The sequence below is a fragment of the Poecile atricapillus genome, chromosome 16 (assembly GCF_030490865.1).
Source record: "Poecile atricapillus isolate bPoeAtr1 chromosome 16, bPoeAtr1.hap1, whole genome shotgun sequence".
Classification (NCBI taxonomy): domain Eukaryota; kingdom Metazoa; phylum Chordata; class Aves; order Passeriformes; family Paridae; genus Poecile; species Poecile atricapillus.
In genome coordinates, this window is record NC_081264.1 from 12,355,375 (window position 1) to 12,378,194 (window position 22,820).

Here is a 22,820-nt window from a genome sequence, read left to right on the forward strand (position 1 = left end):
TGCACATGAGGATCCCCGTCATCCCTGCGCCGGGAGAGCGCCTGTCTGTCCGTCTGTCCGTCCGTCCCAGCCCCTGGCAGCGTCCCCCGCTCCCCGCCCGCGCTGTCACCCCGCGGTGACCCCCGGCCGGACCCCGCTTACCTGCGAGGGCGGGATGGACCGGGCCGGTGCCGTTCAGGTTCTTGACCGGGAGCGCCGGGACCCTGCACGGAGACGGGAGGGGAGGGGGCTCAGGCGGGCTGGCAGGGCTGGCACTGTCCCCTCCTGGCACTGCAGGGCCCCAGAGCAGCGGCATCCCCACGGGACACAGGGCAATGTCCCCTGCGGGGCTGCTGGCACTGTCCCCAGACAGGGTGTCCCCTGACCAGCTCGGGGGGTCACCCGGTGCCACCCGGCCAGCTCTGGGCACCCAACGGCACCGGGGGCATCACGGCCTCCTCGCTCCAGGCTGGGGGCCTTGTCAGGGTACCCCGGTGTCCCACGGCCCCGCGGGGACCTGCCAGGGACCCCCAGGGACCCCCACCCTCCTGAGGCTGCCAGCAGCGGCACCGAGCCCAGGGGGAGATGGGGACTGGTACCGGGGAGGGGACGTGTCCATAGGGGTGGGAAGGACAGAGGGAGGAAGGGAGGGATGGACAGATGGATGGGGAAGGGAAGGGAAGGGAAGGGAAGGAAGGGAAGGGAAGGAAGGGAAGGGAAGGGAAGGGAAGGGAAGGGAAGGGAAGGGAAGGGAAGGGAAGGGAAGGGAAGGAAGGGAAGGGAAGGGAAGGGAAGGGAAGGGAAGGAAGGGAAGGGAAGGGAAGGGAAGGAAGGGAAGGGAAGGGAAGGAAGGGAAGGGAAGGGAAGGGAAGGGAAGGGAAGGGAAGGGAAGGGAAGGGAAGGGAAGGGAAGGGAAGGGAAGGGAAGGGGCCTGGGAACAGCCCCAGCAGTGGCATCATTCCCCTCCCTGATCCCAAAATCCCTCCCACCCCAGCCATCGCAGGGATGATTTCAGCAGAGCTCAGCCCCACACGAGCTGGGGCTGAGGGCGTTTTCCTTCATTCCCAAACTCCTCTACCCACACCAAGGCCAGGGCAGCGATGGAGGCCCAGCCCCATCCCAGGGTATTCCTGGCCCACTCCTACCTGTCCATAGGTATGTGCCAGGACAGGGACAGCGATGGGGGCAGGGACAAGGACTGCTCAGCCCAGCACCCAGCTCATGGAAGTGAAAGCAGGGTGTCAGCAGGAGAAGGAAATGTGCCAGGAGCTGCCAGGGGCTCAGAGAACACACCTGTCCCCCCAGCCTGGTGCTGACAGCCCCGAGGGGACACCAGGCCAACCCACCATGGTGAACAGTGGAGATGTGGGACCAGGACACAATTCCAGGGGTCTGCTCACCCACCTGGACCCCCCTGGTGAATTATTCCCCCCACAGAAGGGGCAGCAGGGCTGTGGTCCCTCCCCACAGCTGTGCCCTCCCCAGGGAGGTGGCATCAGGCCGGGAGCTGGGTCACACAGCCCATGTTGGCCTTGGGGACACCATTCCCCTGGGACCAGGCACTCCAGGTGCTCCAGCTGCCATGGATAGCACGGCACGGCCTGGCACAGATCACCACATCCCCTCTGCAGGGATCCAAGGACCACCAGGACGATCCAGGTGTCCCTCCCACCACCACATCCCCAGGGTGGGGACCCCGGGGCTGGAGGTGACACAGTGCCACAAGAGCTGGGGCCGCCTGCAGGGGACGAGCCACCTCCGTGGCCTCTGTGTGCCCATCCCTGCACCCCCCCCGCCTCGGTGACACCCCGCTTGTCCCCTCCCCACCCACCCATCTTACCCGGGGGGAACAGCGGCCCTGGCGCCCAGCCCAGCCCCTCGCTGCGTCCCGGGCCGGTTGAGGTTGTTGAGACCGGGCAGCGCCGCGCTGGGCACGCCCTGCCCGGGGGCGAACCCCGCTCCGGCCACCCGCAGCCCTTCACCCTTGGCCGCGCCCCCCGCCACCACCGCCGGTGTCCCCGTCCCCGGCGGCCACAGCGCTCCCCCGGCGAAGGTGCTGCTCTGGCGGACGGCGCCGGGGTAGAGTTTGCGGCGCTGGGACGCCAGGATGGCGTTGGAGGCGGCGCGGGTGCTGTTGACCAGCAGGCACTGGGACACGAGCAGGGGGTGCCCGTGCTGGCGCCCACCGGCCACGACTGCGATTTGGGGATGGAGCCCATGGTGAGGGGATAGGCCAGGTCCATGCGGCGCCGCAGCCGCCGCTTGCGCTGCGTCTGCCGGTTCATTTGGGACATGCTGCTGAAGTAGATGAGGTAGCAGAAGCCCAGGGAGGAGAGGTCCAGCCAGGGGTGCTGCTTCTCGTAGGCGTTCTGGATGGTGATGCAGATGTCCATGTCGTAGGGAGTCCAGGAGTTGTTGTCGTTCTCCCATTCCCACACGATTCCCTTCCCCGGCGCCGAGGAGGGGTCGTAGAAGTTCCTCCGGACGGGGCGCATGGTCCCTGGGAGACGCGGGAGGGGTGACACCAGTGAAGGGACCCACACCTGCACAGACATCCCTGTGTCCGTCCTCCACCCCTCCATCCCGCAGGGACTGGGGTACAGAGGCGTTTCGGGGTGCAGCAGCCGCTCTCCCCCTTCACAACAGTCCCCAACAACGCTTCCCTGCGGATGAACCCTCAACCCACCATGGTGACAGCGGCTCGGCCTGGCAGCGCTCGGGATCACCGTCCCGGCTGCCCTGGGCAGGGCGATGCTGCTCAGCCCTTGTGCTTTTCCCCGTTTATTTCCATCCCTCTGCTCCAAGCCCTTCCCCACCCTCCCCTCCCCTCCCCGTGGCCATCCCGGAGCAGGGGAAGCATTTCCCGGTCAGGAGAGGTTTCCTGACAGCTGCTGGCTCTGGCAGTGACACAGCCAGGATTGTCCCACATGCCAAATCCCGGCCCCTGTTTGGGATGGAGCCGGATCCTGCAGCCCCCTCCGGAGCTCCGCAGCGAGGGGAGGCACCGCAGCCCCCCCCGCGAGTGCCCCCCCGGCACGGGGCCCGTCCATCCCCTCGCCGGCACCGTTTGCCCAGCTCGATTAACGGCTCTAATTAACGGTCATTAATCATCGGCCGCATCAGGCAGCAGAGCCAGGCCCCAGCTGCCGCCTTGTGCTGAGGCAGCTCCGGCGGGGCCGCGGGAGGGGAGCGGGGGGGCCCTGCTGCCCGCTCCTGCCACATCCCAAATCCCACTGCTGGCTCCAGCCACCCCCACCCACACCCCGCTGCCCCTCCCCGCCGTGTCCTGTATCCCACCTCAGCTCCCAGCCCTGCCTCCTTCATCCATGTCCCCCATCCCACTGCTCGCTCTCGCCCAAATCCCACATCCTGCAATCCCGGGATAACGGATCCCGGACCCAGTGGTCCTTGCAACTGCATCCCACATCCCCCTGCCCTTGTGTCCCCATCCCAAACCCCACATCCCAAATCCCACATCCCCCTGCCCCTCACATCCCCATCCCAAACCCCACATCCCAATCCCACATCCCCCTGCCCCTTGTGTCCCCATCCCAAACCCCACATCCCAATCCCACATCCCCCTGCCCCTTGTGTCCTCATCCCAAACCCCACATCCCAAACCCCACATCCCAAACCCCCCATCCCAAACCCCCCATCCCAAACCCCACATCCCAAACCCCACATCCCAAACCCCCCATCCCAAACCCCCCATCCCAAACCCCACATCCCAAATCCCACATCCCAAATCCCCCTGCCCCTCACATCCCCCTGCCCCTCACATCCCAGAGGACACTGGAGGACCAGCCCCCTCCCCTTGGCACACACAGCTCCCGGCCCCCAAGGGCCACCAGCTGTGCCCAGCTGTCCCCTGCCCCCTCTGCCAGCCATGCCAGAGCCACAGGGCCAAGCCAGTGTCCCCAGGGCCACCGGGAGGGGACGCACGTCCCCGCTCTCGGAACGGGGTCACCTCATTTCGCTCCCTCACTGGGTTTCTCTGTCCCCAGGCACTGCGTGGGCCAAGCCCCCTGAGCCCCAAGCTCCTGCCACGAGTCCCCGTGTCCCCATGTCACAGCAGGCACCGGGAGCACCCTCAGCTCAGGGGACACTCTTGTCCCCGGGCACCGTGAGCCACGCGACAGCCTCTAAACCCTGGGCCTCACCCACGGGCAGAGGTGATGGAGAGAGACGGATCCAGGGATGGGGCACACAGTGCTGAGGACAGCGGCTACATCCCCTGCCATGTCCCCAGGGACACCGAGGTCCCTCTCCCAGCATTGCTGTCCCCCAGTGCTGCTGGCACAGGGACATCCTGGAAGAGTTTTGTCCCCCCAGATCCATCCGTGACCCCGCCACGGGCACACGGCCCCAAGGAATACCCAGCACCGTGGCCATGGGATGTGATGCCAGCTGCTGTCAGAGGATGGGTCTTGGCCAAAGCTGGCAGGAGGTGGCATGGGGACAGCCAGGGTGTCCCGGTGGCTCCCGCAGCTCTGAGTCAGCACGGACCCTCCAGGTCGTGCCGGCGTCCTCGCTGACTCAGGGCTGCAGGTGCCAAGCTGCCCTTTGCCAAGTCTGTGCCGGGCTGGAGATGGATTCAGAGCCGGGCTGGATGGCAGAGGCAGGTGGCAGGTCCCTGCTGTGGTCCCCAGCTCAGTGTCCAGCCCCTGGCAGGAGCCACATCCACACTCGGGGGCATTTGGCACCACTGGGGACTCATTGGTGGCATCAGTGACCGGGCTGAGGCGGCACAACCTGGTGTGGGATGTCCCCAGACAAGTCCAGGGGGTGTCACCTGATGTGTGGCAGGTCCCCTGCCTGGCCTGGCCCGGACCCTGCCCTGGGGAGGGATGCAGGGATGGGCAGGAATGCACCCAGCACGGCGCATCCCCCACGGCGCAGCGGCACGTGCTGCTTTATGGGTCACACCGTGACGGGGACACCTTTAATGGGGTCTGGGCTTGGTCCCAGGGTGGGACCAGCTCTGATTTCCCACAGGATACGTGGCCTGGATGCGCTGCTGCAGCACCAACCGGCACAGCTGCAACCACCCCAGTGCCCAGCACCGCTCCCAGTGCCCGAACTGGAGCCTCCCCACTTCCCTGGGCATGGAGCAGCTTGGAGGAGACAGTGGGATAATGGGACACACCACAGCACCCCATGGAGGGGAGAGGGCGCAGAGGGATGTGGGGACAGGTCCTTCTGCGATGGGGTCCATGGTGGATGGGAAAGGAAAGGGATGGAGGAGCCTGGAGGGGTCCATGGGGGGACTGGAGCCCTGGAGAGTGAGGGGAGAGGGAACAGATGGATGGACAGATGGACGGAGGGAGGGAGGGATGCAGGGAGATGGGAATGAAGTGACAGAAAAGTGGAGAGGGAGGGAGGGAGGGAGGGAGGGAGGGAGGGAGGGAGGGAGGGAGGGAGGGAGGGAGGGAGGGAGGGAGGGAGGGAGGGAGGGAAGGAGGGAAGGAGGGAAGGAGGGAAGGAGGGAAGGAGGGAAGGAGGGAAGGAGGGAGGGAGGGAGGGAGGGAGGGAGGGAAGGAGGGAAGGAGGGAAGGAGGGAAGGAGGGAAGGAGGGAAGGAGGGAAGGAGGGAAGGAGGGAAAAGTAGAGATACACTGTCAGAGAAGGAGCAAAAGACAGATGGATGATGGATGATGGATGGATGATGGATGGATGGATGGATGGATGGATGGATGGATGGATGGATGGATGGATGGATGATGGATGGATGATGGATGATGGATGATGGATGGATGATGGATGATGGATGGATGATGGATGGATGATGGATGATGGATGGATGATGGATGGATGGATGGATGGATGGATGGATGGATGGATGGATGGATGGATGGATGGATGATGGATGGATGATGGATGATGGATGATGGATGGATGGATGATGGATGATGGATGGATGGATGGATGGATGGATGGATGGATGATGGATGGATGGATGGATGGATGGATGGATGGAATGACAGACAAAAAGACATGCAGTGATGGACTCATGGATGAATGGAACGAGAGACAGACAGATACACACAGGGACTGGGGGAGGGAGGAAGGGATGGATGGGAGGATAGAGGGATGGAAGGAAGGAGGGAGAAATGGAAGGACAAATGGAAATACGGTGGGATGGAAGGACAGAGGGCGGGAAGGAGGGATGTACCAGTGGGCACAAGGATGGATGGATGATGGATGGATGATGGATGATGGATGATGGATGGATGATGGATGATGGATGATGGATGGATGGATGGATGGATGGATGGATGGATGATGGATGGATGGATGGATGGATGGATGATGGATGGATGGATGGATGGATGGATGATGGATGGATGGATGGATGGATGGATGATGGATGGATGGATGGATGGATGGATGGATGATGGATGGATGGATGGATGGATGGATGATGGATGGATGGATGATGGATGATGGATGATGGATGATGGATGGATGGATGATGGATGGATGGATGATGGATGATGGATGATGGATGGATGATGGATGATGGATGGATGATGGATGGATGGATGGATGGATGGATGGATGATGGATGGATGATGGATGGATGATGGATGGATGATGGATGGATGGATGGATGGATGGATGGATGGATGGATGGATGGATGGATGGATGGATGGATGGAAGGAGAGAGAGGAGGAGCAATGGCTGTGTGGATGGATGGCTGCACAGACGGATGGACAGATGGAAGGACAGACAGGTGGCTGGATATTCCTGGCTCCGTGCCAAGCCCTTACCCGTGTCCTGCCGGAACTGATGCATGGACTGGAGGTCGATGACGTAGGGTGCCAGCTGGACATCGACCTGTCCCAGCACCACGCTGCCACGGGCGTCCTCCTTCAGCACGTTCTCGATGTGGTGGCACACGGCGGCCGAGTAGGGCCTCCAGCGCCCGTGCTCATTCAGCCACTCCCACACCACCACGCGGGCCAGGTTTTGGGGGGGGAACCCCAGGCCCCCCGAGGCCAGCATGGCCCCCGAGCCCTGCCGTGCCATGCCCGGGGGACGGCGGCTCAGCCCCGCACCATCCCCCGCCACGGGGACTCGGGGGTCACCCGGGGCCCCTCCAAATCCTCCCGGCTGCCGCCGGCCGCGGGCTCCGGAGCTCAGCGGAGCAGGCGCTGCGGGGCTCTGCAGAGGCGGGTGCTGCCAGCCAGGTCCCCGAGGTCCCCGAGCCGCCGGTCCCGCTCCCCCGAGGCCGCCGAGCGGGGCTGGGGCCATCCATCACCCGGCACGTCTTCCCGGCTCTTCCTCCTCCCCGCGGTGCCGGCAGGGCTCAGGCTCCAAAAAATCCACCAGGACCTCGCAGACTGCGTCGGCTCAAGGATGGCGGTGTTTGTGAACGGTGACGGGGACACACAGCCACGGTGCTGTCCCCGAGACGCCCACTCCTCCTCTTCCTCCTCGTGTCCTGCTGCTCAGCCTGCGTCCTCTCCGGCTCCACGGCTGTCCCCAGCTGGTGCCAAGTGAGGGGGGGTGTCACCTGCAAAACAGGGCCACAGCGCGGGTCACCCCGGGTACCGCGGGGCCGGTGGCAGCTGGGGGACCGTCCCCATCGCCCCGAGGGGCCGGCGGGCAGCGAGGCCGCGGTGCCCGCAGCCCTGGCAGCGTGGGCTGCTTGCCAGCCCCGGCTGGCTGCTGGCCTCCGGCGTGACAGAGGGACAACGGGGACGGGGGGGGACAGGCCACCCTGCTGACGGCCCTGGGGGGCTGCTGGGGGTCCCACGAGCCCGGGAAGCCTCATCGCTACCCCGCTTTGGGTGCCGGGGAGCCCGCGGGCCCCGGATCCCGCTCCAGCCGCCGCTGATTTATGATCTGCACTGCAGGCATCGGGAGGTGATCCCGGCCCCCCGCTCCCGGCCGGCCCCGATCCCAGCCACGGCAGCCCCCAGCCCCACGGCGAAGGGTGGGGGGGCCCCGGGCAAGGGGGACTGGCTGCACAAACAGGCGGCAGACAGAGGGACAGCCCACGGCCGGGTGCACACAGACACACTGACACCGAGACACACGGACACACGCGCAGCCGGTGACACGGACAGACAGCGGGACCGGCACGGACGCACACGGGGAGCCGCGGCAGCACAACAACCCCCCCGCATTCTCACACACACGGCCACACGCTCGGGCTGGGCTGTGCTCGCACGCACCGCGCACCCCACACGCGTGTGCGCCCAGCCCCGCGCCCGCCGTGACCCCGAGCACCGCGGACGGGGGGGGACCCTCACCCCAGCCCTGAGCACCCCCCGGCACCGCGCGGCCCGAGCCATCCCCGGCACCGACAGCCCCCCACAAAACGGGGCCCGGCTGCTCTTCGTGGAGGGGGGGTTGAAAGGCCAGGCCCGGCCCCCGTGCACGGTGTCCCCCCCCCCCGCCGCACGGCAGCCCCCCGGTGCAGAGTCCCCCGCCGGTGGTCGGTCCCCCACGGTGCACGGCACCCCCCAGGCCGCCGGCGCACGGCCCCCCCGGCTCACGGTATCCCCGAGCACGGCGGGCTCCCCCCGCTCGGTGCCTGTTGTGTGCCCCCCCCCCGGCGCACGGTCCCCCCCGATTCACGGCAGCCCCCATCCCTCCGGCGCACGGTCCCCCCGAGGCGCGGCAGCTCCAGCCCCGCCGGTGCCTCGTTCCCCCCACCCCGGCGCCGGGTTCCCCCGCCATGCACGGCATCCCCCAGCCCGCCGGTGCCCGGTCCCGCCGCCCCCCGAGCCGCCCCCCCCGCCCCGCCATGGCCGCCGCCGCCCCGAGCCGCGGCCCCCGCGCCGTTACCTCCGGCGGCCGCGGCCGCACCGGGACCCGCAACCGGCACCGGGAACAGCGGCGGCGGCGACGGGCGCGGGGCCGGGCGGCGGCAGCGCTCAGCCAGCGCCAGGCAGCCACCGACACCGGCACCGGCGGCGCGCACGGCCGCGGGCACCAGAGCCGGGAACGCGCGCCGGGAACGCGCGCCGGGGAGCGGGGGCACGCACGGGGAAGCGGGAGTCGGCACCGGGATCGGGAACACGCACCGGGACCGGGCATCGGCACCGGGATCGGGAACACGCACCGGGACCGGGCATCGGCACCGGGATCGGGAGAACACGCACCGGGACCGGGCATCGGCACCGGAGGCGCGCATCGGGAGCGGGGTCACGGTCGGGGAAGCTGGGACACGCACCGGGGACACGCACCGGGACCGGGTGTCGGTACTGGGGACACGCACGGGGCTTGCGGTGTCTGCAAGGGCGGACCGGACGGGGACCGGACACCCACACCCGAGTGGGCACCGTGGGGACACTCCAGGGACATGTAGGGGACCTGTCCTGGGTGTGGGCATCCACAGTGGGGACACACACCGGGAGCAGGGACACACACTGGGGACACACACCGGGAGCAGGGACACACACTGGCGATACACACCGGGAGCAGGGACACACACTGGGGACACACACCGGGGGAGCAGGGACACACACTGGGGATACACACCGGGAGCAGGGACCACACTGGGGACACACACCGGGAGCAGGGACACACACTGGGGACACACACTAGATGGGGTTGTCCCCCAGCTCTACCATCCTGCTTGGGGGGGACACTTTGTCCCCCCTTAGGACAGATGATTCCCACAGCCTTGTGGGGAAACTGAGGCACGGGAGGTGGCAGGAGGCCCTGAGCCACAAAGGCACCCTAATACTAGGCACTTTCATGTAATATAATACAAAATTATGTATAAATCTATATATATAAGCCTATAAATATAAATGTGTCTATATATAAATACATACAAATATAAATTTATATATAAAATACAGCACTTTCAGCCAAGGGCTCATGGCTCTGCCCGCCAAGGGACAGATCTGGGGACAGATCTGGGGACAGGAGTTGTGACTCTGGCTGAGACCACGAAGGGACAGACCTGGAGGCAGAGGAGTTGTCAGGGCTGTGCCCGTGGCAGGACAGATTTGGGGACAGGGGAGTTTGACACTGGGGTTTTACCCCTGGAGGGGCAGATTTGGGGGCAGGGTTAGGGGCAGCTTGGGGGCCGGGCAGCGATGACCTCGCAGTGCCACCTGGTGGCTTCGGGCACGTTGAAGGGGCAGCCCGGGGGGTCCCGGAGGAGCGGGGTCGGGCGTGGGGACACCCACCCGTCCCCCTTGCTGTCCCCACGGCGCCAGCCCGCACGGGCACGGGCCATCGGTGCAATGAGCTGTGCTCGGGTGTCGTGCGGGGCTGGCACGGGCAGGGCACAGGGCCGTGGGGATGGGGATGGGGACACGGAGACGGACAGCGATCTGGAAATGGGACCTAGAGCCGGGTGGGGACACAGCATGGGGACAGCTGGGTCATGCCACGGGGACATAAATCCAGGGCAGGGACACGGCATGGGCACCTGGAGCCAGAGCAGGGACACGGAGCTGTGATGGGGACACCGAGGTGGGACAGGGCCATGGCACAGGGACCCGAAGCCCCCCCCCAGGAGCCCTGAAGGGTCTCAGCCATCAGAGAGGGGGTGACCATGGCGGGGGACCCCAGGGCCGGGCGGGTGTCATTTAGGGCCTTGGGGACAGGATCCTGTGCAGCCGGGGCTCTACATCCGTGTGGGGACACAGACGTGCACCCATCCCCCCCTGCAGAACCCCCGGCCCCACCCGCGGGCCCCCCCGCCGCCGCAGCCGTGTTTAGTCTGAGCAGGAGCGTGGGTGACCTTCGGCTCCTGCGGCACCCACGAGGGTAAACAGCACGTGGGTCCCGCCTCAAGGACACCCGGGGGGCCGGAGGGGTGGGGGTGACCCCGAGCACCGAGGGACACCCACGGCTGGGGGTCCCCCGGGGGGAGCGCTCCAGAGCCGGCTCCTCCTGTGTCCCCAGCACGGGGACAGGTGGGGGGGATGTGCTGGAGAGACCCCCCACCCACACCCCGCAGAGGACAGGGTGGGGGGTCCCGGGGTGCTGCCGCTGCAGGGATGTGCCCCCAGACGGACAGACAGACAGACAGACAGACAGACTGTCTGCAGGGCTCCCCGCTGGGGACCACCCGCGCACACCCATGCACACACACACACACACAGACACAGACACACACACACACGGTCTCCTTGCACGCCCCGACACAGGGACCACACACACGCACACACACATGGCAGAGGCAGCTGGAAGAACAGCAGGAGACAGACAGACGGACGGGACAAAGAGGCGGACAGGCAGGAGGGGGTGGGTGGGTGAGCACACGCCCGGGCCCTGCACACACACGCGGGCACAAACACACCTGGGTGTGCAGACGCGCGTGGGTTCTGCGCGTGTAAAAGTGTGCGATTCAATGGACAAATGCGGAGTTTTGGGTAAAGCCACGCGCCCACACAGGGAGGCACACGCAGGGTCCTGCACACGCGTGTGTTCCCACGCTCACAGCGCTCCCCGGCCGCTCCCACGGGGACCGGTGTCCCACAGCCGGGCCCAGCCGCGCATCGCGCCCCCTCCCCGGGCTGAGCTTCCCCTGGCCCCCGTTCCTGCTCCCCCCGGGCCGGTTTGTCCCCCCAGCCTCCCAAATTGCCCCCGCACCCCGTGTCCGCCCCGCCAGCGGGACCCCTCTGCCGGCGGGGCGGAAGAAGGGGGAGCAGGCGGGGGGGGCAAGCGGGGGGTCCCTCCTCCATCCCTCCTCCATCCCTCCTCCTCCTCCTCCTCCTCCTTCTCCTTCCTCCTCCCCTCCCCCGCCTCCCGCTCGGTGCCGGTGGCCGGGCAGCGCCGAGCCCCGCGGAGCGGCATGGCCGGGGGCCGGGGGTGCTGCCGCCGCCCGGCCCTGCCCGCAGCTCTGCCCGCAGCCCTGGGGCTCTGCCTCAACCTCTGCCTGCTGCTGCCGCTGCCCGCAGCCGCCTGGAGCCCGGCCCTGCTGCCGCCCGCCGCCCGCAGGTACCGCCACCGGGGACACGGGGATGGGGCACCGGGGACACGGGGATGGGGCACCGGGCACGGGGATGGGGCACCGGGCACGGGGATGGGGCACCGGAGACGCGGGGATGGGGCACCGGTAGACACGGGGATGGGGCACCGGGGACACGGGGATGGGGCACCGGGGACACGGGGATGGGGCACCGGGTACGGGGATGGGGCACCGGGTACGGGGATGGGGCACCGGCACCGGGCAGCATCGCCTGCTGGCTGGGGGGGGGTCCCGGGGGCACCAGGCACCGGCGGGTACCGAGGGCTTGGCACCGGGGGCATCAGGGACCCGGGACACCAGGGACGTAGGATGTGGGCACCTGGGAGACTCCGGGGATCTGGGGGTGCCAGGGGGTCCAAGGTATCAGGCATGGGGGTGTCGGCTGTCGGGGGCATCAGGCACGGCGTTCTGTGGGTACTGCGGGGCTGTGTCCCGGCCGAGGGGGCACCATGGACCGGGGGGCACCGGCTGCTGGGCACTCCAGGGAGGGGCAGGCTGGGGGTACTGGGCCATACTGGAGTTAGCTGGACTTGCTGGGGCCGGGAGTTCCTGGGGCCGGCAGGACTTACTGGGGGGTTACTGGGTCTAACTGGACCTACTGGGGGGATCAGAGGTGCCAGGCTCAGAAGGGTGCAGGGAGGTCTGGGGCTACCGGGGCGTTTTGGGATCCAGGGGTTGCCTGGGCATACTGGGGCTGGGCTTACTGGGGCTACTGGAGCTACTGGGATGGACTGTTGGAGCTGCTGGGCATCCTGGCACTACTGCTGCAACTCCTGGGGCTGCCTGGGCGTACAGGGACATGCTGAGGCTGCTGGGTCTGCCTGGGCGTATTGGGATCCTGCGGCTGCCTTGGCGTGCTGGGACTACTGGAATGCTGGGCATGGTGGGAGTGCTGGAGTTGGTGAAGAGCGAAGGTCCCCAGCCCCAGGGTCCTGCCCGTGCCCTGGAGGTGGCCCATTCCGGGGGTCTGTGGGTGCTGTGGGAGGCTGTGGTCGCTGTCCCGCCGCAGCGGTGGTGTGGGGGTGGTGTTTACAGGAAACCCTTGTCTCTGGCCGTGTCTCCGGCACCGGATTGCCGGGACCTCCCGGTTCCGCTCGGCTCGGTGAGGCGACGGGCAGAAGCCGCCTCATTTCCCCTTCCCCTCCCGGCCAAGCCCAGGAAGCCCCCGGCGCCTTGGCACAACCCTGCCGTGTCCCCCCGGGACCCCCCAGGCCACCACCCAGCACCCAGGAGCGCTCACCCCATCCCACCCCATCCCTCCCTGACGAATCGCTGCGATCCCACGTGCCCAAAGTCGGGGGCGCAAAGCCAAGCGGCTGATTTTGGGAATGGGAGTGGGATTCGGAGCCAAGCCTGGTGTGGGCTTTGCCCCGGGTGGGCACAAGCGCTGGCAGCAGAGCCCGGAGCCCCTCGGTGCCGGTGCGGAGCCGGGTGGGCCGGGGTCGCTCCAGGCCAGGCGGGCGCTCACATGCCAGAGCCTGCCTCGCTCCCTGCCCCGCTCCTGGGAGGGCATTCCCCTCGGGAAGCGAGCCGGGACCCATCCCCATCCCATCCCATCCCAACAGGCATTTCCACAGCTGGAGCTGGCACCGCCCAGGAGCTGGCTGTCCCTCCGAGGGGGACGATGCCAGCCGGGACCCCCGTGGCACCGCAGGGTGGCAGCGGGAGCGTGGCGACAGCCCCGGCGGGCTCTGCGCTTCCATGGCCCTGGCACGGTGCCCGCCTGGGACGCTGCCCAGCCGGAAAGCCCTGTGCCACCCCGCTGTCCCCCCCGCCTCCGGCACCTCCCAGACAATTGTCCCCCCGCGGCGCCCGCTTGTCCCCGCTGCCACCGCCTCCCTCCTTTGCAGCGCTGCAGCGGTCCCAAAAAGCTCATTTTTTGACCCAAATTGTGCAGCCTTTGAGTTCGGAGCTGCCGAGGGTACGGCGAGTCCTTCCTGCCGCGGGGACACAGACACTCGGTGTGTCACGGCACTGGTGTGTCCCCCTCCGCAGGGGGAAACTGAGGCTGGGGTGCCCGGGGAGGGGGTGGGCAGAGCCTGGCATGTGGGGCAGAAGAAAGGAGCCTTTGTGTGGGGTGGGCTGGGGGTGCGGGGGGGCTCCGGGCCCCGCTCCAGGCCAGCCGGCGCCAGCGCCATGCCGGGAATGCAGCAGGAATGTGGGGCCCCAGCTCCCCACAACGTGTCAGGGCAGGGCTCCCCCATGGGCACCCCAAAAACCGGGAATGGGATTCTCCCAAGGTGACAGTTCGGGTGGCAGCACCCCCACGGTGTCCCTGTGGAAGGGCTGGGGGCATCAGCAGTTTGGTTTCCCTTGCAGCAACTGGTGCTCCTACACAGTGACACGGACGGTGTCGTGCCACGTCCAGAACGGGACCTTCCTCCAGAGGGTCTTCCAGGGCTGCCGCTGGCCCCTGGCCTGCAGCGGGGGCAGGTGAGCGCGGCCACCGGGGTCCCCTGGCAGCAGGGACAGCCGTGGTGGCCCCAGCACGGGTCTGAGCGCTCCCCTCTGCGCCGCAGCTACCGCGCCGTGGTCCGGCCGCTCTACAGGGTGACCTACAGGACACTGACGGCGCTGGAATGGCGCTGCTGCCCCGGACACGCCGGAGCCAACTGCGAGGAAGGTGGGAGCTGGTGTGGATGGGGGACCTGGACAGGGTGGGGAGGGGCTGTGGGACACGGCCTTTGGTGACACTGGTGGGGGTGGGTGAGGAGAAGGACCAGTGGGTGGGTGGATGGATGATGGATGGATGGATGGATGATGGATGGATGGATGATGGATGGATGATGGATGGATGGATGGATGATGGATGATGGATGGATGGATGATGGATGGATGGATGGATGGATGATGGATGGATGGATGATGGATGATGGATGGATGGATGGATGGATGATGGATGGATGGATGATGGATGGATGATGGATGATGGATGGATGATGGATGATGGATGGATGGATGATGGATGGTGGATGATGGATGGATGGATGATGGATGATGGATGATGGATGATGGATGGGTGGATGGATGGATGGATGGATGATGGATGGATGGATGGATGGATGGATGGATGGATGATGGATGGATGGATGATGGATGGATGATGGATGGATGATGGATGGATGATGGATGATGGATGGATGATGGATGATGGATGGATGGATGGATGGATGATGGATGGATGAGGGATGGGTGGATGATGGATGGATGATGGATGGATGATGGATGGATGATGGATGGATGATGGATGGATGATGGATGGATGATTGATGGATGATGGATGGATGGATGGATGGATGGGTGATGGATGATGGATGGATGGATGGAGATCCCGCTGGGTGGGCAGTGTGTGACCAGTCAGGGGGACAGGAGTGAATGGGATGTTCCTGGTGGGAACTGAAACAGGCAATGGACGGGGTGTGGGTGGATGGAGAGATGGACATTCCTCAGCAGGGCAGTGCCCACGAGGGGGGTGCAGCCCCCCACCCACGGGTGGCCAGGTCCATGTGGGCAGTGGATGAATGGGTGCGAGGCTGTGCCGTGCGGGGGGGGGACAGGCACTGCCAGCTCCTGACAGGGGGGTCTTTGTCCCCATTGTCACCACTCCTCCTCCTCTTCCTCCTCCTCCTCCTCCTCCTCCTCCTCCTCCTCCTCCTCCTCCCTCTCCCCCAGGAGCCCACTGCGGGTCCCAGCCCAGCCCTGGCTCTGTGGGACCGGAGCTGTGAGGACAGCAGGTGGCACCCAGGGGTGGGGACAGCCCGGGGTGGCACCGAGGGTCTGCAGGGCAGCGGGTGACACGGGGGATCGGGAGGCAGCTGGGTGGGAGCAGCGCTGGGGGAGGTGGGGGGTTCTTCCTTCTCCTCTTTCTCCTCCTTCTCCTCCTCTTTCTCCTCCTCCTCCTCCTCCTCCCTGCGTGCTTGGCCGCCTGCCCCACATCTGGCCCCACTTAGGGCTGTCCCCTGCAGCACGGTGGTGGCCGTGCCGGGGTGGGGTGACAGCGTGGGGGGGCTCGGGGGCCACCTCTGCTCCAGACACCCCTTTCCTGCCGTGCTGGGTGGCCCCAAGCCGCTGTCCCCAGGGTCCCTCGGTGGGGACAGGGGACTGGGACCCCACCATGGGGTGTGGATGCGGGCAGTGTCCCCAGGATTGTGTCCCCCGCTTTTGGGCGTTTGGGGAGATGGGGTTCAGGCTGAGAGAGGGAACTGGGGGGGGCTGGGGCTGGTTTGGGGCTGAGATTGGGGGTGATCATGGGGAGATTTGGGGAGTCTGGTTAAGGACCGTGGGTGGGTTTGGAGGGTCGGGGGGGTCTGGTGTGCGGTCATGGAGGGTTTTGGGGGTCTGGTTCAAAACCACGGGTGGGTTTGGGCAATCCTGACTCAGGGTTCTGGGTGGGATTGTGGGTGTGAGGCTCACCTAGAGCGAGGGTGGGGCCCTGCACCCCCAGCTCGTTGGAGGGAAGCACAACGGGAAGGTCTCTGACAGGAGGCGATGCCCCCCCGGGGGGTGCCCCCCTGCTGACCCCCCATTCCTCGGCAGAGGCTCACACCCTCCTCACCCTGCGGGACACCGGGCGCCCCAGCGCAGCCCCGCGCCGGCCCCCCCTGCACCCCACGGCCTTCTCAGGTGGGTCCCTCCCCAGCCCCGCCGGGGGGGGCACAGGGGGCTGGGTGCCCCCCACCCCACCGCCTGTGCCCCCCGATTTCCCCCCGCAGGGTGTCTGAACTGCAGCCGTGTCGGGGAGCTGACAGCCCGGCTCGCCACCCTCGAGGCGCAGGTTTGGGGTCTGGCCACCTCCCCCTGCACCCCCTGAGGGGCACAAGAGCCCTGGGGGGGTCACCTTGTGCCCCCCGCTGTCACCCACCCCTCCCGTGTCTTTGCCAGGTGGCCCGGCTGGCGGTGGCCGAGCCCCCCACCCCAGCAGCCCCCAAGAGCGGGGGGCCCGAGGCTGGGCAGCTCTGGGGGTCCCCAGCCGCCCGCGGGAGCCCCGGGGATGATGGTAAGGCAGGGTGACAGCGACAGCGACACTTGACAGCACCCGCAGGGCTGGGAGCGCACCGGGGTGTTGTCAGTATTTGGGGGAGGGGCGGGGAGGGTGCAGGACCCCTCACTTTGGGGGAAAAGCAAAGCTGTCCCACCCCAGCTGTGACACTGAGCCAGCCACGGGGACAGGCCAGCTCTGGGTGTGGGCGGGGGCACCCCGAGGGGCTGTCCCCGGGTGTCCCCACCCTCAGGGTGCTGCTGTGCCGCAGGGAGACCCGGCTGGAGGGGACCCCCCGGCCCCAAGGGCGACGTGGGAGGACGGGGACCCTCGGGAATTCCTGGAGTGAAGGGTCCGGTGGGGCCCCCAGGTAAGGGGGGACAGAGTGGGGGGACCCCAGCCTGGTGCCTGGCCCAGCCGAGCCCCCCCTTTGCTGGTGGGCAGATCTCGGGGGGTCCATGCAGCAGTTCTGGGGGCTCAGAAGGGCTCCAGCGCTGCACAGCTTTGGGCACGCCCCAATCTTCACCCTCCTCTTCTTCCCTGCAGGTCCCCCCGGCCCCCCAGGACCACCCGGGCGAGATGGAGCCAGGGGGTTCCCCGGAGAGAAGGGGTTACCCGGGCCCCCCGGCCCCCCGGGCCCCCCTGCCCCTGTGGGGCCGGCGATTCCCCGACTGGCCGAGCCCAGTAAGGGGGACTGGGCTGGGGGGGTCCCCAAGAACGGGACTGGGTTGGGGGCTGGGGCAGAGCCAGGTTGGGGGGCTGGGGGTGGTGTGGGGACCCCCTGGCTGGCACTGGGGTCCCGGGGATGAGATGTGGGGCACTGGGCAGCACTGGGGTGCCAGCAATGAGGTGTGGGGCACTGGGAAGAGCTGGGGAGGGACGTTCTGCCATCATTGGGGTGACAGGGACGAGACACGGGGGTGAGCAGGGGAGGGGTCTGTGGTCCCTCCAGTGTCCCCAGGTGGTGCCGGGAGCCACGGGGGGCCCAGCCCCAAACAACCCCCTCTGTTCTCCCCCCAGGGGACCCTGTCCTCTCCAACACCTTCACCGAAGCCACCAGGAGCATCACGGGTCCCATGGGACCCCCCGGACCCGTGGGGCCAATGGGTGAGGGTGTCGCCCCCTTCCCTTTGTCACCCCCCCATGCCTTCGGGTGCCCCAAGGCGGGGCTGAGCCGTGTCCCCTCTCCTTGCAGGTCCCCCCGGCCCCCCGGGTCCCATCGGTCCCCCCGGGCCCCCAGGAGCCGATGTAAGTGCTGGGGTGGGGGGCACGGGGAGGGCTGAGCCCCAGCGTCCCCCCGAGGCTGATGTCCCCCCTTGTCCCCGCACAGGGCAGAGCAGGAGCTCCCGGGGCTGCCGGGCCCCCCGGGGAGAAGGGGGACAGGGTGAGTGTCCCCAGCCCCGCTCGGTGACACCAGCTGGGGGGTCTGGCTCTGTCTCCCCGGGTGTCTCCTGTGGGGGCCGTGTCAGGGTGGGGTGACAATGCAGGGGAGAGGTTTGGGGGCCACCTCTGCTCCAGACACCCCTTTCCTGCGGGGTGGCCCCAAAGTGCTCTCCTCCGGGTCCCTCTGTGGGGACACGGAGCTGGGACCCTGCCGTGGAGCGTGGATGTGGGCAGTGTCCCCAGATGGTGCCCCCGACCTCCAAAACCACCCCCAGAATGGGGCTGGGGGCCATGGGGGTGTTTGGGGGGTGGGGTTCAGGGCTGGGGGGAGGTGTGGGTTGGGACTGGGGCTGGGACTGGGGCTGGGACTGGGGCTGGGATTGGGGCTGGGAATGGGGCTGGGATTGGGGCTGGGACTGGGGCTGGGACTGGGGCTGGGATTGGGGCCGGGACTGGGGCTGGGATTGGGGCTGGGACTGGGGCTGGGATTGGGGCTGGGATTGGGGCTGGGATTTGGGCTGGGATTGGGGCTGGGACTGGGGCTGGGACTGGGGCTGGGAATGGGGCTGGGATTGGGGCTGGGACTGGGGCTGGGATTGGGGCTGGGATTGGGGCTGGGAATGGGGCTGGGATTGGAGCTGGGAATGGGGCTGGGAATGGGGCTGGGATTGGGGCTGGGAATGGGGTTGGGACTGGGGCTGGGATTGGGGCTGGGAATGGAGCTGGGATTGGAGCTGGGATTGGGGCTGGGATTGGGGCTGGGAATGGGTCTGGGATTGGAGCTGGGATTGGGGCTGGGATTGGGGCTGGGAATGGGGCTGGGAATGGGGCTGGGATTGGAGCTGGGACTGGGGCTGGGACTGGGGCTGGGATTGGGGCCGGGACTGGGGCTGGGACTGGGGCTGGGGTTTGGGCTGGGATTGGGGCTGGGATTGGGGCTGGGATTGGGGCTGGGATTGGGGCTGGGACTGGGGCTGGGACTGGGGCTGGGGTTTGGGCTGGGATTGGGGCTGGGATTGGGGCTGGGATTGGGGCTGGGATTGGAGCTGGGATTGGGGCTGGGATTGGGGCTGGGAATGGGGCTGGGATTGGAGCTGGGATTGGGGCTGGGATTGGGGCTGGGAATGGGGCTGGGAATGGGGCTGGGATGGGGGGACCTGGTGTGTGGCCACTGGGGAGGTTTGGGGGTCTGGTTCAAGGCCGTGGGTGGGTTTGGGGGTTTTGGGTTGGAGGGGGTTTGGGTTGGGGGGGGTTTGGGGGGTCTGGTGCGGGGTCTGCCAGCATCTCCCTTGCTGGGGGTCTGGCCGTGCCCCCCGGGTGCTGATGGGCTCTGTCCCCCCGCAGGGTCCCCAGGGCCACCCGGGCAGCCGCGGGCAGGACGGGGCACAGGTACGTGGGTGGGTCGGGCCCCCCCCGGCCGCAGCCCCCCGTGCCCCCCGCTGCCAGGCCCTCTCCTCTCTGTGTTTCAGGGCGAGCCGGGCCCCCGGGGCGAGCCGGGCGAGAGGGGCACTTGGGTGAGTGGCACCGGGGACACCGGGGACGGGAGGGGGGCACAGGGGTTGGGTTGGGGGGTGATGGGTACGGGAGAACCCCAACACCGTCCCTGGGACCCCAGTGATGTCCTCGGGGTCCCCACTTGTTCCCACAGCTTGTCCCTGGGTCCCGGGTGTTGGCAAAGGTGTCCCCAGCTCTGCCCAGTGCCCCACACCTCATCCCTGTCACCCCAGTGATGTCCTGTGTGTCCCCAGCTCTGCCCAGTGCCCCACACCTCATCCCTGTCACCCCAGTGATGTCCTGTGTGTCCCCAGTAATGCCCAGTGCCCCACACCTCATCCCTGTCACCCCAGTGATGTCCTGTGTGTCCCCAGCTCTGCCCAGTGCCCCACACCTCATCCCTGTCACCCCAGTGATGTCCTGTGTGTCCCCAGCTCTGCCCAGTGCCCCACACCTCATCCCTGTCACCCCAGTGATGTCCTGTGTGTCCCCAGTAATGCCCAGTGCCCCACACCTCATCCCTGGCACCCCAGTGATGTCCTGTGTGTCCCCAGCCCTGCCCAAGTCTCATCCCCAGCACCCCAGCAGTGGCACCGGGGGTCCGTGGCTGTGCCAAAGTCACCTCAACAGGGTGATGGGGCACAGGGTGGGCTCAGACCCCCCCCGGGGTGCCCCCACTCTTTATCCCCTGGTGTTGTGGTGAGTCGGGGGGTCCCTGGGTCCCCACCTCCCCGGGGGTGGGCTGGGGCCATTTGGGGTGCAGCCCCCCCCCTCACCCCGTCCCTCTCTCCCCCAGGGGGAGGGTTTGCACCAGCTCCGCGAGGCGCTGAAGATTTTAGCGGAGAGGGTTTTAATCTTGGAAACAATGATTGGGCTCTACGGTGAGTAGGGGGACGGGGACCCCCGGGGTGAGCCCCACCCCTGCCAGCAGGTCACCGGGTCCCCATGACATCACGGTGGCCCTTGGCTCAGTGATGCCATGGAGCTGCAGGGAGGGGACCCCTGGCAGCCCCTCCTCATGCCATGGGGGGACAGGACAGCAGGGTGACCCCCATCCCTGGTCACCAGGCCCCCGTGACATCACGGTGGCCCCTGGCTATCATGACATCAGCCATGCAGGATGTCACCACCCACATGGTGGCATCATGGCCAGCACATGGAACCACTAAAAGGCCACCAGGGTCTCCCCACCCTCACCTCCAGCTGGGCACTGCCCGCCTCAGGCACGGACACTGCGACAGTCTGTGCTGGGGACAAGCTGGTGGCCCTCTGAGAAGGCTGGGGACATGTCCCCCCATGTTTTGTGGAGCTCAGTGTGCTGGGGGTGGCAAAGGGAGCACCCCCAGGTCAGGGACATCAGTGTCCCCATCAGGGCACTATCAGGGACATCAAGCCAGCAGCATCTGCCACAGGGCCAGCACAAAGGACCCCCCTGTCCCCAAGGAGCCACAGGGATGGGGGACCCCCGGCACCCCTCTGAGACTGGGAGGACCCTCCTGGGAGACCTGGCACCCCCTCCTCATGCCCCAGCACCCCCATCCCGCTGGGGCTGCACCCCTGCCGTGCCCCCACCACGCTGTGCCACCCCTGCTGTGCCGTGTCCCCGTCCCTTGTCCCCATCCCGTGTCCCCATCCCGTGTCCCCGTGCTGTGCCCATCGCGGGGCCAACGCTCTCTGCTCTGCTCTGCTCTGCTCTCTCCCTCTCCCCCAGGCCAGTAGCTTCCAAACCCTCCTGCGGCAGCAGGCCCGGCTGGAGGTCCTGGCTAGAAGGGTCACCTTGCTGGAAGCCATCATCTGGCCAGGTAACCACCCCCACCCCACCCTGCCCCACCCCGCATGAGCCTGGAGCGCCGCGGCACCCCCGGGAGCGGGCGTGGAGCAGGGGGGGCTGGAGCCACCGGGAACGGGGCACCAGAGAGCTCCGGGGCCACAGGAGAGCCTGGAGACCTGCTTGGAATGAGAGGCAACAGTGGAGAACCGCTTGGATTGAGAGGGGCAGCCACGGAGATCCTCCTGGATTTAGCCACACAACCGTGGAGAACCGCTTGGATTGAGAGGGACAAACATGGAAATACTCTTGGGTTGGGAGGTGACCATGGAGATCCTCATGGGCCAAGGGAAACTCTGGAGCTCCCCAAGGTTTAAGCGAGACCAAGGAGAGACCCTCTCACTCCAAAGGAGACCATGGAGACCCTTCTTGGACCAAGGGAGCTCTTCAGGCTTCAAGGGAGACCATGGAGCCCCTCTCACTCCAAAGGAGACCATGGAAACCCCTCTTGGATCAAGGGGACCCATGGAGCTCCCCAAGGCTCAAGGAAATCCTTGGAGAAGGGAGACCATGGAGACCCCCTCAAGCCAAGGGAGACTCACGGAGCCCCCCGGGCTCGCCGGAGGCCACGGGGACCCTCTCGGACTGAAGCAGCTTCCAGAGCTCCCGTTGTCCCAAGGGGTCCCCTGGTGCCAGCCCCCCCGTGCCAGGTGCCCAGCTGGGGACAGCGGGTGCCCCCCACCCTCATCCCCTCTCCCCCTCCCCATTCCAGCTGTGCTTTTCCACACCGGGGGTGCCAGGCAGGGGTGCCAGCTGGGGGGTCCTCGGGTGGGGACCCCCAGAGCCACAGGGGGGGCAACGAGCCCCATTTCTGTGGGGCAGCACACCCACAGCCCCCAAGGCTGTTTTGGGGATGTTTGGGGCAGGGGGTGCCATCCCACCCCTGACACCCCTTTTCTCTCTTCCCGCAGAGCCAGAGCCCGGCTCGGGCAGCGGTGCCCCCAGCACGGCGACCCCCGGGGTGCCCCGTGGCAAGCGTGGCGGTGGCCAGCCCCCCTACCGCATGGTCAGCCCCCCGCGCCCCCCGGAGCCGTGACACGGGCGCGGTGTCACCCCCGGGCCACCCCCGCTGTGCCGCCCTGGGGAGCGGGGTGGGGTCATCCCCATCCTCCCTCTTGGTGCTACTGGTGGCACGGCACCCCCACCCCGCGCTTCGCCCCCATCGCCGCTGCTTGAGCCCCCGGGAGGGTGAGGGGTGACCCCAACCCCGTTTG

At 67.3% G+C, this 22,820-nt stretch overlaps 2 protein-coding genes across 4 annotated transcripts in view; one reads left to right on the plus strand and one right to left on the minus strand.

The window, feature by feature from the left end:
• The window catches only part of LOC131585536 (E3 ubiquitin-protein ligase DTX1-like), an 8,115-nt gene extending 703 nt beyond the window's left edge, over positions 1 to 7,412 (minus strand). The window contains 5 exon segments of the mRNA XM_058851784.1: positions 4 to 24; positions 142 to 203; positions 1,820 to 2,129; positions 2,132 to 2,479; positions 6,750 to 7,412. Coding sequence (XP_058707767.1) covers positions 4 to 24; positions 142 to 203; positions 1,820 to 2,129; positions 2,132 to 2,479; positions 6,750 to 7,233 — 1,225 coding nt within the window. The 5' untranslated portion in view covers positions 7,234 to 7,412.
• A 4,277-nt stretch (positions 7,413 to 11,689) lies between these two features.
• EMID1 (EMI domain containing 1) lies at positions 11,690 to 22,786 on the plus strand. 3 transcript variants are annotated; one of them, XR_009278989.1, is made up of 16 exons: positions 11,690 to 11,892; positions 14,243 to 14,356; positions 14,443 to 14,546; positions 16,460 to 16,546; positions 16,636 to 16,697; positions 16,805 to 16,919; positions 17,173 to 17,271; positions 17,448 to 17,585; positions 17,922 to 18,008; positions 18,097 to 18,149; positions 18,232 to 18,285; positions 19,629 to 19,673; positions 19,754 to 19,798; positions 20,575 to 20,659; positions 21,490 to 21,580; positions 22,518 to 22,575. XR_009278989.1 is itself a non-coding variant. In XM_058851868.1 (15 exons), exons 1-15 carry the CDS (start codon positions 11,747 to 11,749, stop codon positions 22,640 to 22,642), a joined length of 1,359 nt encoding a protein of 452 aa, XP_058707851.1. In that variant the 5' UTR covers positions 11,690 to 11,746; the 3' UTR covers positions 22,643 to 22,786. The 3 variants fall into 3 exon arrangements, 2 of the variants coding, with proteins under 2 accessions (XP_058707851.1, XP_058707852.1); XM_058851868.1 differs by lacking the exon at positions 21,490 to 21,580 and having other exon boundaries at positions 22,518 to 22,786; XM_058851869.1 differs by lacking the exons at positions 19,754 to 19,798; positions 20,575 to 20,659 and having other exon boundaries at positions 22,518 to 22,786.
• Positions 22,787 to 22,820: the final 34 nt, after the last annotated feature.

What these genes read in the sequence shown, in the direction of transcription:
- EMID1 (XM_058851868.1), top strand. Translation starts at nt 11,747, where the DNA reads ATGGCCGGGGGCCGGGGGTGCTGCCGCCGCCCGGCCCTGCCCGCAGCT. An exon ending in CGGACCCGTGGGGCCAATGG is followed by an intron (nt 18,009 to 18,096) that starts GTGAGGGTGTCG and finishes CTCTCCTTGCAG; the next exon opens with GTCCCCCCGGCCCCCCGGGT. An exon ending in AACAATGATTGGGCTCTACG is followed by an intron (nt 20,660 to 22,517) that starts GTGAGTAGGGGG and finishes CTCTTCCCGCAG; the next exon opens with AGCCAGAGCCCGGCTCGGGC.